This window comes from Aotus nancymaae, unplaced genomic scaffold, assembly GCF_030222135.1.
Source record: "Aotus nancymaae isolate 86718 unplaced genomic scaffold, 86718_ANA_hifiasm-v0.15.2.pri h1tg000019l, whole genome shotgun sequence".
NCBI classification, from domain to species: domain Eukaryota; kingdom Metazoa; phylum Chordata; class Mammalia; order Primates; family Aotidae; genus Aotus; species Aotus nancymaae.
In genome coordinates this window covers 1,699,832-1,714,070 of record NW_026988431.1, presented here as the reverse complement: position 1 = coordinate 1,714,070, position 14,239 = coordinate 1,699,832, and the positions used below count along the sequence as shown (strand labels likewise).

Below are 14,239 nucleotides of genomic sequence, written 5' to 3'. Positions count from 1 at the left end.
GCTCACTGCAGCCTTTATTTCTCAGGCTCAAGCAATCCTCCCACCTCAGCCTCCTGAATAGCTGGCACTACAGGTGTGCACCACCATGCCTGGCATTTTTTTTTTTTTTGGCAGAGATGAGGTCTCCCGATGTTGCCTAGGCTGGTCTTGAACTCCTGGGCTCAAGGGATCCTCCTTCCTCGGCCTCCCAAAATATGGGGATTACAGGCATGAGCCCCCACACCTGGCCTGATTAGTTTGTATATGTTGAACCAACCTTGCATTTGTGGGGTGAATTCCATTTGGCCATACTGTACAACCCATTTTATATGCTGGTGGATTCAGTTTGCTAATATTTTGTTGAAGAGTTTTTGCATCTATATTTAAAAGAGATATGGGTCTGTAGTTTTCTTTTTTTCTGATGTCCATCTGGTTCTGGTATCAAGGTAATCCTGACTTTACAGAATAATTTAGGATATTCCCTACTCTTTTATCTTTTAAAAGAGTTTGTGCAGAATTGGTATTAATTATTCCTTAAATGCTTGGTAGAATTCAGCAGTGACACAATCTGGGTCTGGGCTTTTCTTGTGGGTAATTTTTTTTTATTGTTAATTCAAACTCAATTTTGCAATCTTTTCAGTTGTGTCATTTATTCTGGAGTCAAGTTCAGTAGTATATGTGTCTAGGAATTTGTCCATTTCATCTAAGTCACTGAATTTATTGGCATGCAATTGCTTATTGTATTTCTTATATCCTTTTTATTTCTGTAAGTGCAGTAGTGTTTCCTCTTTCATTTGCATCCCTCTCTCTCTCTCTCTCTCTCTCTCTCTGATCAGTCTAGCTAAGGATTTGTCAATCTTGTTGATCTTTTCAAGAACCAGTTTTTGGTTTCGTTGATTTTGTTTTTTATTGTTTTCCTATTATCTTAATAAATGTTGCTTTTATCTTTATTATTTTCTTTCTTCTGCTTGCCTTAGGTTTAGTTTGATTTTCTTTTCTTAGGGTCTTAATGTGTAATATAGCTGGGATAGCTGTCCCCTCCAAATCTCACGTTAAAATGTGATTCCCAGTGCTGGAGGTGGGGCCTAGTGGGAGGTGTTTGGATCATGGGGGCAGATCCCTTATGAATGACTTGGTGCCATTCTAGTGGTAGTGAGTGAGTTCTTCCTCCGTTAGTTCCTGTGAGAACTGATGGTTAAAGAGAGCCTGGCACCTTCCTCCCTTCTCTTTCTTGCTTCCTTCCTCTTGCCATGTGATGCCTGCTCACCTTCACCTTTGCTTCAGCGAGTAGAAGCTTCCTGAAGCTCTCACCAGAAGCCAGTGCCGGTGCCATACTTCTTGTGCAGCCTGCAGAACCAAGAGCCAAATACAACTCTGTTCTGTATTTATTACCCAGCCCTGGATATTCCTCTATAACAACGCAAACAGACCGAGATGACGTAGCTTAGGTTACGAATTTGAGACTTCCTTCTCCTTTAATATTGGCATTTAATCTCCCCCTGAGAACTGCTGTACTGGTATTCCGTAATTTTGGTATAGTTGTCTTTATTTTCATACATCTCCAGATATTTTCTAATTTCTCTGGTGATTTTTTTCTTTGAGTCATTCATTATTCGGGAATAAGTTGTTTAGTCTCTACATAGTTGTGTATTTCCCTAATTTCTCTCTGCTCTTGATTTCTAATTTGATTCCATTATGTTCAGGAAACGTATTTTGTAGTCCTTCTACCTTTATTGAAGTTTGTTTTGTGGTCAAATATCTGGTCTATCCTGGACAGTGTTCTATGTACATTTGAGAAGAATGTACTTTTATATGTTATCCTTTTGTTGGATAAGAGTTTTTATAGAGGATTTCTAGGTCTAGTCATTTTATGGTGTTGTTTGAATCTTCTATTTCCTTGTTGACCTGCTACCTGGTTGTTCTATACATTGATGAAAGTATCGATATTGAATTCTCCAACTATTATTTTTGAATTGTCTGTTTTTCTCCTTCATTTTATCATTTGTTTCTTCATGTATTTTGGTTCTTTTATTAGGTGCATGTATGTTTATGATCGTTGTATATTCCTTATGGATTCAGCTTTTCATTATTAGAAAATATCCCTCTTTATTTCTAGTAACTTTTTTGTGTCTGAGTCTATTTTGTCTGATACTAGGTATAGACACTCCAGCTTTCTTTTGCTTGCTGTTTGCATGCCATATCCTTAGCTTTGAATATAAAGTCTCTCTCCCGTAGACAGTACCTATTGTAGTTATTTCTTGTTTTGCTTGTTTTTTAATCCGACCTGACCACCTCTGCATCTTGATTAGAGTAATTGTTCACATTTAGCATTATTACCCACTGTTATTTTGAGAGAAATTTCTTTTGCTTCTAAGTTCTAAGGCCCCTTTCAAAGTTACGGCATTTTTTTCTGCTTCTTTTGAGAACAGATTCCTTTGGGCTTCCCTCATCCTGATACTGACCAAGCAAAGGAGAGAACAGAAGCTCAGGGACAAACACAGGAGTGGGCCGCGTGGGGAATGAAAGCTGGAAGGACAGACTCAGCCACACATTTTTGGCTGAGAAAGTATTTAGATACTTCCAGTTAGGATTCTCTCAAGTTGGTTTTCTCTGTCCCATGTCATCCTTCTCTCCTCTTCTTTCTTAATCGGTGAGAATCTTGGTGGTAGGGAAACTGCAGGTCCTCATCTGCTCTTTAGTTAAAATCTCTGTGAGCTATCTTGTGCTATTCGTTTCTAGTCACTAACGGAGAAACCAGGGTCTTTGACTTTACATAGCTTTGAGCGGAGCCACAGCTTTAAATTGGAATGCCTTTCCAAAATGTAATTACTGCCTGCCCCAAGGGACAAAACTTCATGAAGGAATGATTTCTAAATTCTCATTGAAGACAACTGACAATGGATGCCCTCTGGATTCAGAGTAAGCACTGGAAGTGGCCCAGCCTCAGTTCTTCTCTGATCTGGTGTTTAATGGAGAAGAGACAGGGTGAGGTGGAAGCTTTCCCTCGCCACTGGAAAGCCCAGTCTCATCCAGGGCCTGCAAGGATGCTTGTTCATCATGATGAGTGAATGGGTGGAAATGCACGACCCACGCGCCAAGGCGAGAAGCAAAGGTGAAGCCAGTCCTGCCAGTGGATTCATTGGCAGAGCTTGGCCAGAGGGCACTCTTCTGGAGATGAGAGAAGAGGGAACAACAAGAAAAGAAGGCAGGAAGGCTCAGGAGTGAGAAGCCGCGGCACCACACGTCCACGGGCTCTTCACATAAGTGCACTGACCTCGTTCTAGAGTCTGAGTCTGACGGGCGGGGGGAGTGAATGCCGCTCAAGTCCACACTCGGGGCCATTCGCAGAGCGGGCAGATGCTCCGGTCAGCCACACAAGACCACCACATTGTTAGCGCAGAATGTTTCTGAAGCAGAAGAGAAGGGCACACATCTCTTTAAGGCACTTTGCTTCTCAGAGCTGGAGCTTTGTTTAACTCTCCAGCCTGGAAGTTGCAAGAAGCTCGTCTGCTGTTTGTAGCTTTAGCCAGAGGTCAAGCCCTGTCTGCAGACTGCTCTCAGGAGTGGAGTCCTTAGTGGCTATCCCTGCTCACATGAGAAGCTTCCTTTCTCTCTCCCCTTCCCTTCCTGCCTGCCCAGCATCACTTCTGTCTTGCTCGGCCTCTTCCTGGTCAGCCCCAACGTTGGCTGCCTGCGAGCTGCACTCTCATCCCATCTGCGTGTTGCCAGGGAGAAGAGGACGCGTCACTCTCTCCCTTTCATCTCTTCCCAAACCAGGACTGGACCACCCTACCCACTTCTTTGCTTTGTTTCTGCCCCCAGGAACTTCTGCACTATTTAATCGGTACCCTGCTCCTCCTCATCGCCTCCATCGTGGCAGCTTCCAAGAGTTACAACCAGAGCGGACTGGTAGCCGGAGCGGTGAGGACGTTTTGGGGAGCCTTTAGGAATGAATTCATATTTAAAATGCTCATTTTCTTCCTGATAGGGGAAGAAAAGGGGTTGGTTTCTGGAGCATTCCTTTCACAGAATCGTCAACACCTACCTTCATCCAGCCATCAGCTCTCTCCAAAGAGCGGTGAGCGGAAGCTCACAGTCCCAGAAGGTGGATTGTCAGGGCTGCCGGCAAATTCCGAGCCCCAGCAGCCTGGCCTTTCTCTTTTACAGCCACTACTGCAATCAGGGGACCAGGCGGGTTTTAATTCACACACCCACTCTGATCATTTGTTCATTGGCTGCCTCAGCCCTATGCGGAGATGGATTCTGTGGCCTCTTTTGGGCCCAGGGTGGAATGCACTGTGATCGATTAGAGATATCTGCCACGAGTCTGGGCTTTGCCGTTGCTGATTTTTAACGGGATTCAGGCCAGGAAATAATCCTCCTGTATCTTTCAGGCAAAAATTGATCCATTTGCTGGCCATAAATAGAAGTAGATGGAAATATACAAAAATACAGTGCTGTGAGATATATACATACATATATATGTTTATATCCATATAGACATATGTACTGTTTTTTAAAGATTCATGGATTCCTGTCATCTGATTGCTGATTTAGCTAACTGTTTATAGTTCAGTGGCCTGTGGGCCAATACTGATTTGCTTCACTGATGAGCAGACGAGATTTTTAAAATGAGTTTTAAGAAAAGCTCTCTCAAGCCAGATGTGGTAGCATGCACCTGTACCCCAGGCGCTCGGGAGGAATGCGTGTGCCCAGGAGTTCCAGCCTGGCCTGGGCGATGTAATGAGACCCCATGTCTTAAAAAAAGAAAAAGAGAAAAGGAAAAGCTCTCTGTGTGTGTGACACTCACGGTACTTCATTTACACATATTACCAAAATCTTCCAGACTTTGGCCTGGTAGTGGGTTGGCTCCTGGAATTCCACTGAGGGATGGAGTTTCTCCTCTGAAGGTCAGTATGGGGGCAGAAGGTCGCTGTAGAGAGCGGCCAAAACTCCCAACACTGACGCTCCGCGTGGCCCTTCCACAGCCCGCCCTCCGACCCCTCTGCCCCTTTCTCTGCCATCGCTGAGGAGAGGGATGGTTGCCCCTGCAGCTAACGCCTGCCCGGTACAGAGCAGGCTGGTGGAAGAGGCAAGCAGCAGACCTGTGCCCACTGTGTTTTAGGGCCCACATGGGGACTTTCCCACTGTGTTTGGGAATCCGCTCAGCCCTGGAACCTCTATAGCTAACACTCATAACATGCTGTCTGTGTGCCTGGGACCAAACCTGGGCTCTGGGAAGTTAGGAGGAATTTTTAAAATATGGCCGCTGCTTATAAGAAAGTGGTCATCTAGCTTAGGAGACAAGACACATGAAACAATTAGCAAATAAGGCACTGTGGTCTAGAATAGCATTCTGTAGCGATATAATAAACTGTTCAATTATGCAGCACAGACAGTTGGGGGCCGGGACGGTATATAAAGTGCTAATTGTGCAGAACAGACAATGAGAGGCCGGGACAGGCTCTAATGGGCTAATTATGTGCTGCAGACAATTGGTACAAAAGGAGCCCAGGGAAAGGAACCCGGGGAAGCAGTGGGTGTGCGCTGGTGGGGGCAGCTGTTTATGTAAAGCAGCAGCTGGGCTTGCCTTGTTGAAAATTCTCCCCTTAGCTGGCCGCCCCTGCGTCATTCCCACCGATGCCAGTGGTGGTGTAGTGAACCAGAGGCTGCTGTGTGGGTCTGAGGACACCTAGGCACCTGTACGGCAGAGCGTGGACGCTGGAGCCAGGCTCCCTGGGCTCCCATCCCATAGCTGGCCCATGCTGGCTCTGTGGCCTTTAGCAAAAGAGTTGACCTCCTGTACCTCTATTTCTTTAGCTGTAAAATGGAGGAGCAGGGGTGGGTAATTCTAGCACCCAGCCAGCAGAGCTGTGAGGGTTAAAGGAATCGACACACCCCCAGGGTCTAGCGCCCTGGCAGCTCTGTTCTAAGTGGTCAGTAAATTTTCACCATGCAGCTGCCAGTGTTATTCACAAGCAAGGCAAATGCCTGCAGGCTTCAAAGCCCAGAGATTCCAGAAGAAGCTACCTGCCTCTCCTCGACCACTTGATGACGCATTCTTCCTCTCCTCGCACCTGAATCCTCATCTACAAGTGAAGGGGCAGGGCTAGGTCAGCCTTCTTCACACTAGAGCTCCGGATGGACACTGAGAAAGGGAAAGGGTGCTGCCTTGACTTCGTTTAGTCTAATATTGTTTAATATGTACAAATATAAACCTAGGTGTAAAGGCCTCGGCTTCTGGCTCTTACACGGCTATCTAGCCAGAACAGAACAGAAAGCCATTGCAAATGAAATGCAAACAACGCCATCGCACCACGAACCACGGAAACGCTCAGATTTTCTAAACCCAAATTAAAATTTCACCGTTTTCTTCTCTACTTGTCCAGGATAATCAAAGTCCATTGGCTTAGCCCCAGCTCGCTTGTAAATGTAAACCCAAACCGGGCCCTGGAGCTGCCAGGAGTGAAGACCGAGAGGCCTGGCTGCCAGCCCTGACCTGGCCCAACCTAGGGGACCAGGGCCAGCGGCTGGGCCTCTCTGGGCTTCCTCTCTGTACCCGATCAAGGACAAGGTGGTTGGGTTAGATGACTCTCCAAGCTCCTTTCTGGCCAGAGACGTAAAGGGAACAAACACAGAGATGAGAACAGGCAGGATTGCCCAGGGAATTGTCCCTGTGGCTGTGAACATCCTCTCCCCTCTCTCACTGCAGATATTTGGTTTCGTGGCCACCTTCCTCTGCATGGCAAGCATGTGGCTGTCCTACAAGGTCTCCTGTGTAACCCAGTCCACAGGTGAGTTCTGGTCATCTGTGTGCAGAGGCTCTCAGGAACAGGGGGGCAGCTTGTTCTTGACTTCAACCATAGGGATGAACCCTGCTGTTGAGAAGGGTGTCCCAAGGGGACTTTAGAAGTAGTATTAGAGCGCAGGGGGTGGCAGAGGGGAGATGTCACCCCAGAACCTCTGCTTACATTCCCATCTCCACATGTCCAAGGATGCCCTAACACTTCAGCCTCAGGTGGCTGAACTTTTTTTCTCTTGCTTGCTTTCTTGCTTTTTCTTTTGAGACAGAGTCTCGCTCTGTCGCCCAGGATGGAGTGCAGTGGCACGATCTTGGCTCACTGCAATCTCTGCCTCCTAGGTCAAGTGATTCCCCTGCCTAAGCGTCCCACATAACTGGGACTACAGGCATGCACCACCATGCCCAGATAATTTTTTGTATTTAGTAGAGGCTGGTCTTGAACGCCTGACCTCAGGTGATCCACCCACCTGGGCCTCCCAAAGTGCTGGGTCACAGGCAAGAGCCACTGCGCCCAGCGTCTTTTTTTTTTTTGGATAGAGTCTCGCTCTGTCGCCCAGGCTGAAGTGCAGAGGCGCAATCTCGGCTCACTGCAACCTCCACCTCCTGGGTTCAAACAATTCTCTGCCTCAGGAAGTAGCTGGGATTACAGGCGCCCACCACCACGCCCAGCTAATTTTTTGTATTTTTAGTAGAGACAGGGTTTTACCATGTTGGCCAGGCTGGCCTTGAACTCCTGACCTCATGCTCCACCCACCTCGGCTTCCCAAAGTTCTGGGATTACAGGTGTGAGCCACTGTGCCCAGCCCGCTCTCTTTCTTTACTTTACTTTTTTTTTTTTTTTAAGATTGGGTTTTGCCCTGTTGTCCAGGCTGGTATAGTGATACGATCACAGCTCATTGCAGCTTCCACCTTCCAGGCTCAAGTGATCCTCCAGCCTCAGCCTCCTGAGTACCTGGGACTATAGGCATGCACCACCATGCCTAATTTCAATTTTTTTTTTTTTTTTTTAAGAGATGGATTCTCACCGTGTTGCCCAGGCTGGTCTAGAACTCCTGGGCTCAAGCAGTCCTTCCACCTCAGCCTCTCAAAGTGCTGAGATTATAGACATGAATCACCGCGCCCAGCCAGCCTACTTTTTCTTAAGTTTCCTAATGACACAGATAAAGTGTAGGTTTTTAGAAACTACAGATAACAAAAAACTATTTTTAGTAGAAACCATCTGTGCCAGGGACAGCGGTGTGCACCTCTATAGTCCCAGCTACTCAGGCGGCTGAGACACGAGGATCACTTGAGACCAGGAGTTCAAGACCAACCTAAGCAACACAGTGAGGCTCCGTCTCTAAGAAAAATTAAGAAAAAGCCATCTGCCCTCACACTACCCAGAGGTGGCTCTGAGTGTCTATCCTTCCAGTATTTTCTCTTTTTTCATATCTGTTGCTTTTCTTAAAAGGATCAAACTTGATGTGCTATTTCATCACCTGTTCTTTCCTCCTGCTTAGCCACCTAGCTCCCATCTTCCCAGCGTCGTTAGGAATTCTCAGCGGCTGCGTGGGTTGCAGCATTAAGCCCATGGCGTGACTGTGCAGTTTCTTTAACTCGCCTCCTATTTGAGGGCATTACTCATGGAATCCTACACTAAGCCCACGTAGCACAGGATTCCACTCATAAGAATTGTCTAGAACAGGCAGATTCATAGAGATACAAAGTAGATCCGTGGCCGCCTGGGGCTGGGGAGGGAGGACTCAGGAGTGACTGCTAATGAGGATAAGGTTTCTTTTTGAGGTGATGAAAAGGTTCTAAAATTGTGGTTGCACAGTCCTGTGAATATACCGAGAAACACTTTACATGGGAGAACTGTATGATATGTTAATTATTAAAATATCCCAGTAAAGCTGTTTTAAGAAAAAAAAAAAGAGAATGATTTTTTAAAAGTAGAGAATATATGGAAAAAAAGTTAATAGGTGATGTCTAACAGGATAAATCTATAAATACTGGCATAAATCGGTTTTTTAAATTATGGAAGAATCACCAAAAGAAACAGCTAAAGGGTTTAAGGGGGTTACTGCTGAGGAATAAGACTGAGGTGGGGGGAGTGGAATGGGAGTCTCCTCTGCACTATTGAAGTTTTTGTCTTTATTAGCAATGTATTTTTTAAAAATAGAATAATCAGCCAGATGTCGTGGCTCACGCCTGTAATCCCAGCACTTTGGGAGGCTGAGGTGGATCACAAGGTCAGGAGTTCGAGACCTGCCTGGCCAACGTGGTGAAATCCCATCTCTACTAAAAATACAAAAGTTATTCAGGTGTGGTGGTGTGTGCCTGTAATCCCAGCTGCTCCGGGGCCTGAGGCGGGAGAATTGCCTGAAACCGGGAGGTGGAGATTGCAGTGAGCCAAAATCATGCCACTGTACTCCAGCCTGGGCGACAGAGTGAGACTCCGTTCCCCCCCGACCCCCCCTGCCAAAAAAAAGAATAATCTCAGTGACAGTGGGCGCTGGGTGGAAGACACAAGTCCTCCCCCGAGCAGAAGTTGGAGTCAAGCCTGCGGAGTGTGGCTTGTGGGTGGCCCCGCCCGTGGCAAGCTGTCCTGACTGCCATTTCCTTCCCAAGATGCAGCCGTCTGACGAGGCCACAGCCCCTCGGCCCCTCAGGAGCTTTGCAGAAAGGAGGACAGTGCCCCAGGCGAGGCCTCTGGACCTGTGTTCCTGTGCCAAAGTCCTGCCAGGCTGGTGGGCACCAGGAAAGGCCTGCACCCTCTTCCTGCTTTCCCAGGAAGCCAGCTCCCCGAGCGCCTGAGCCAGCAGGAAACTTTCTCCCACCTTCCGGGGGAACATTCCTCCCTTCTGGGAAAGGAAAGCGCCTCCGGGGAATTCTGTTTTCGGCCTTCCTGTTTCTAGAACCACCTCAGGTACTGACGCACCCCACTTAGCACAGCTGGAGGGGTTTGTGAATACTCCTGCCTAAATCCCTTCTACTTCTCACTTCTCAGGGGAGTGAAGCCTTAAGAAACAAAGCCCCCTCCTAATTTATCTGGCTGTCAGTCGGTCTTAGAGATACCCACTTTCCTGAAGCGAGGCGTGCCTGTAGAAACACTATGTGGTCAGCCTGTGCCCAAGGAGACCTCGCGTCTCCTCTCCGTCTCTGCCTCTGTTACCATCGTGCATGTGTTTGTGTTTTTTAATAAAATATTGACTTGGCCAGTTGCACAGGGATTTCTTATTGAACGAGAAGACTGCAGAACCTGGCCTGAGCAGTTTCCACTGGAGCTCGTCTGACCCTGGCCCTCCACCCATGCTGCGTGTGCCCCTTGCTGAACTGCTGGACTTCAGGTTTCTCTCCATCTTGGAGGATGGTATAGCAGGGCTGAGTTTTAGGTAAACATGTGCAGGTTCTCATTATATTCACGTCCCCCTCCTGCAACACCAGTCTTCTCATTTCGGAACGCGCTTTGGAGGAAGCTAAGGGTTGTGTTTACTATGATGACTGACTATCTTGTCCTAAATGTGCTGCTTCCCTGGTCTTCAGCTGCTCAGTTGGCTAGAAAAGGGAGGGTCGGAACAATGTTTGGGCAACCCCGTGTGCAAGGACCTGCATTCACGACCGTATCTAACAGCAATTAGAGTGACTCCAAGAGGGCAGTTATAGGACCACATTTTGAGAAATGAATCAGGGCTCCCATCCCAAGGCACAGGGAAAGCCCGTGGGGAGCTGGGCTCAGGATGTAGGTCTGCCTGACTGCTGGCCCCGTCCTTGCCTCTGCTGAGTGTTGCTGGGACTGGAGGCACCCCCTGTGGGCTTTGAGCTTGTGGCTGCCGGCCAGCTCGGGGCAACTGGCTCTGTCTGGGATGATCTAAGGAAGCAGCACCCGTGGTGTATCTGAACCCCAGTGCTGCCGATGGGAGGGGATCCTGGGTACCAGCTGGGCCGGAACGGAAACATGGCTGAGCTGCCCCCAGCATGGTCGGCTCCTCATGGGCAATGGGATGGAGGAGCCTCGGCTGAGGAGGGCGCTGTCCAGGTGAGGCAGTGGGTCTGGGAGCCGCCTGCCTGTGGAGTGACAATGCGGACCTCGCCATGCAAGCAGGATCCGGGTTTGACCATTCGAGCCTCCCCCTAAGAGGGCAAAGGTGGGGGACAGTTGGAGGGGTAGTCGCAGGAGCCAGAGTCTGCTCAGTGAGGAAGGAAAGCAAAACGCAGAGCCAGGCGAGGCCTCCACAGACAGCGAGCAGTAGACCGTGCTGCCAGCGGCTTGGATGAGGGGTGGCTGTTTGAGGCCAAAGGACCTTTTTAGAAACCGGGGTTTCTGTGGCCTCCCAAAAAACTGTCTGGTAAAACCGTCCCTTCTAAGTGGCCACATCCTCAGCATCTGGGAGTAAATGTTTAAGCAAAGAGCTAAAGTCAGATTGGGAGCAGCAGATGTAGGGCTGAGCCCAGCTCTGCCACTGCCTAGCCCCCGACATGGCATGGGCCATCCCGCTGAACCTTCGTTCCCCCAGAATAAGCCCATCCTGCCTGTCTGTGACCTTCCTGGAATTCAGCAACATAGCAGCGTGCTTACGTCATCGCTGTCTTTCTAGTCTTCATCCCCAGAGAGGTACCAGAATGACAGGAAAGAGCAGGCGAATGCTGAGAAAGTGATTGACTCATCTGGGCGCCAGGGAGCCGGAGAACATAATTTACTTTTAGTTTCCTGGACCCTGAATTTTGTTAAAGTCAAGATTGGAAGCTGAGGGCAGTTTTCAGCCGGGCGCTGGGGCCCTTGGTGGACAGAGGGCATGATGAGATGCCTGTGGGAACTGGGTGGGGGAACACGCCCCCAGCAGCCGGCTCTGAGTCATGGGGTCATGAGGGTCCTCCCTGCCAGAGGCCCACTAACCTCCCCTAACCTGGCGAAGGGGACACTGGCTTTTCACTTTTGAAGTATGACAATGACCTTCAGATCCTCTGCTCCTCTAGCTCTTTTAGCCCTGGTGGCGCCCCCACCACTTGGGGACTTTCTAGAAGCAGGGCCAGCACCGTTGAGCCCTCCTCATCTTGGCGCCCTCTGCACATAGTGGCTCTCCATTGGCAGTTGAAGACGCTGTTGACAGCAGGGAAAAGGAGACCCTCTGGTTTCCCTATGGTGTCTCACTGCCCCTGGGCGCAGCTTCAGCCCTAGGGAGTGAATAAGCCAGGAGGACAGAGCCATTCAGCTGCCCCAGGGAAGACCAGTCTCTAAACCCAGCCATTAACTCATCACTGCACAGCACGCCCTGGGGGAGCAACCAGCCTTCCTCCAAGAAATTGAGATGCAGAAGGTCTGAAACAGGAGCCAGGAATTCCTAAGCCTTGCCCACAAACTGGGTATCACCTGGCAGCTGGTTAGAAGTGCAGGATCCCAGGCCCCACGAAGACCAACTGAAATAGAATCATCTGCATCATAACCGAGCCCCAGTGGTGTGTGTGCACTGCAACATGTGTGAGGCACTGGAATCAAAGACACTCTGGGGTGGGTGCAACTCTGAGGCTGATTTCACCAAAGGAGGAAGGAGACGGGAAATGGTGTCAGTTGGTGGGTGTCTGAAGTAAACCCTACTTCTTGCTGGACCCACAGCTGCACTGGAGGAAAGACTCCTTTTAAGAAGTAGCTAATGAGCCGGGCGCAGTGGCTCATGCCTGTAATCCCAGCACTTTGCGAGGCCAAAGCGGGTGGATCACCTGAGGTCAGGAGTTCCAGACCAGCCTGAGTAACATGGTGAAACCTCGTCTCTACTAAATACAAAAAAGTTAGCCGGGCATGATGGCATATGCCTGTAATCCCAGCTACTTGGGAGGCTGAGGCAGAAGAATCACCTGAACTCGGGAGGTGGAGGGTGCAGTGAGCCGAGATTGCGCCATCACTGCATTCCAGCCTGGGCAGCAAGAGTTAAACTCCATCTCAAAAAAAAAAAAGTATCTAATGAATGTTGGGCTTAATACCTAGGTGATGGGTTGATCTGTGCGGCAAACCACCATGGCATACGTTTACCTGTATACATCCTGCACCTGTACCCTGGAACTTAAAAGTTGATTAAAAAAAAGGAAGGCAGCAAACCACATTGCCATGTATGTACCTATGCAACAATCTTGCATGTTTTTCACATGTACCCCCAAACCTAAAATGCAATGACATATGTGTGTGTGAGGTCAGATGTGGCAGAGTTTCGTGAACTAGGAAGAGGGAGCTCCCTTTAGGGTGACTGTACTCCTGCTGCCCCAGGGAGGAGCAGCTGCGGAAATGGAGGGGCCGCTTGATGCTGCCTGGGGACCCCTGAGTTTCTGTGCCCCGCTGGAGGTAAGAAGAGTAGCGTTTAAGAAGACACTGATGTCGGGATTTCCAGATTTTGTACTGTTTGTATAAGACATAAAGCAGTAGTCAAAAGCAATACAGACAGCCTTGAAGAGGAAGGAAGTTCCGACACATGCTACGACGCAGATGAAACCTGAGGACGTGATGCCGAGTGAAGGAAGCCAGATGTGGACAGACGCATACTGCCTGACTCCACTGACAGGAGATACCCAGGGTGACCAAAATCACAGAGACAAAAACTAGAAGGCTGGTTGCCAGGGGCCAGGGGAAGGGGGCATGGGGAGTTATGATTTAATGGTAGTACAGTTTCGGTTTGGGAAGATGAGAAGTGCTGGAGAGGGATGGTCCCGAGGGCTGCACGCCAGTGAATGAATGCACTTAATGCTACTAGGCTCTACACCTCCAAAGGTCGAGACGCCAGTGAATGAATGCACTTAATGCTACTGAGCTCTACACCTCCAAAGGTGGACGCCAGTGAATGAATGCACTTAATGCTACTGGGCTCTACACCTCCAAAGGTGGACGCCAGTGAATGAATGCACTTAATGCTACTGGGCTCTACACCTCCAAAGGTGCACGCCAGTGAATGAATGCACTTAATGCTACTGGGCTCTACACCTCCAAAGGTGGACACCAGTGAATGAATGCACTTAATGCTACTGGGCTCTACACCTCCAAAGGTGGACGCCAGTGAATGAATGCACTTAATGCTACTGGGCTCTACACCTCCAAAGGTGGACGCCAGTGAATGAATGCACTTAATGCTTCTTAGCTCTACACCTCCAAAGGTGGAAATTCTATTTAAAATGGTAAATTTTATTTTTCTTTTTACCATATTTTTTTGAAAAGCCATTCAGGACCAGGTTCAGTGGCTCACGCCTGTAATCCCAGCACTCTGGGAGACTGAGGCGAACAGATCACCTGAGGTCAGGAGTTCAAGACCAGCCTGGCCAACATGGTGAAACCCCATCTCTACTAAAAATACAAAAATTAGCTGGGCATGGTGGCGGGCACCTGTAGTCCCAGCTACTTGGGAGGCTGAGGCACAAGAATTGCTTGAACCTGGGAGGTGGAGGTTGCAGTGAGCTGAGATCATGCCACTGCACTCCAGCCTGGGCGACAGAGCAAGA

At 48.8% G+C, this 14,239-nt stretch overlaps 1 protein-coding gene across 2 annotated transcripts in view; it reads left to right on the top strand.

Annotated features, from left to right (window-relative positions):
- Window positions 1-9,984, top strand: part of CMTM7 (CKLF like MARVEL transmembrane domain containing 7) — a 60,895-nt gene extending 50,911 nt beyond the window's left edge. The window contains exons 3-5 of one of the 2 annotated variants that reach the window (XM_012435515.3): window positions 3,802-3,900; window positions 6,692-6,773; window positions 9,392-9,984. In XM_012435515.3, the coding sequence (XP_012290938.1) occupies window positions 3,802-3,900; window positions 6,692-6,773; window positions 9,392-9,405 (195 nt within the window). In that variant the 3' untranslated portion in view covers window positions 9,406-9,984. The remainder of the gene's footprint in view (window positions 1-3,801; window positions 3,901-6,691; window positions 6,774-9,391) is intronic. The other variant, XM_012435516.3, reaches the window with a different exon arrangement.
- Window positions 9,985-14,239: the final 4,255 nt, after the last annotated feature.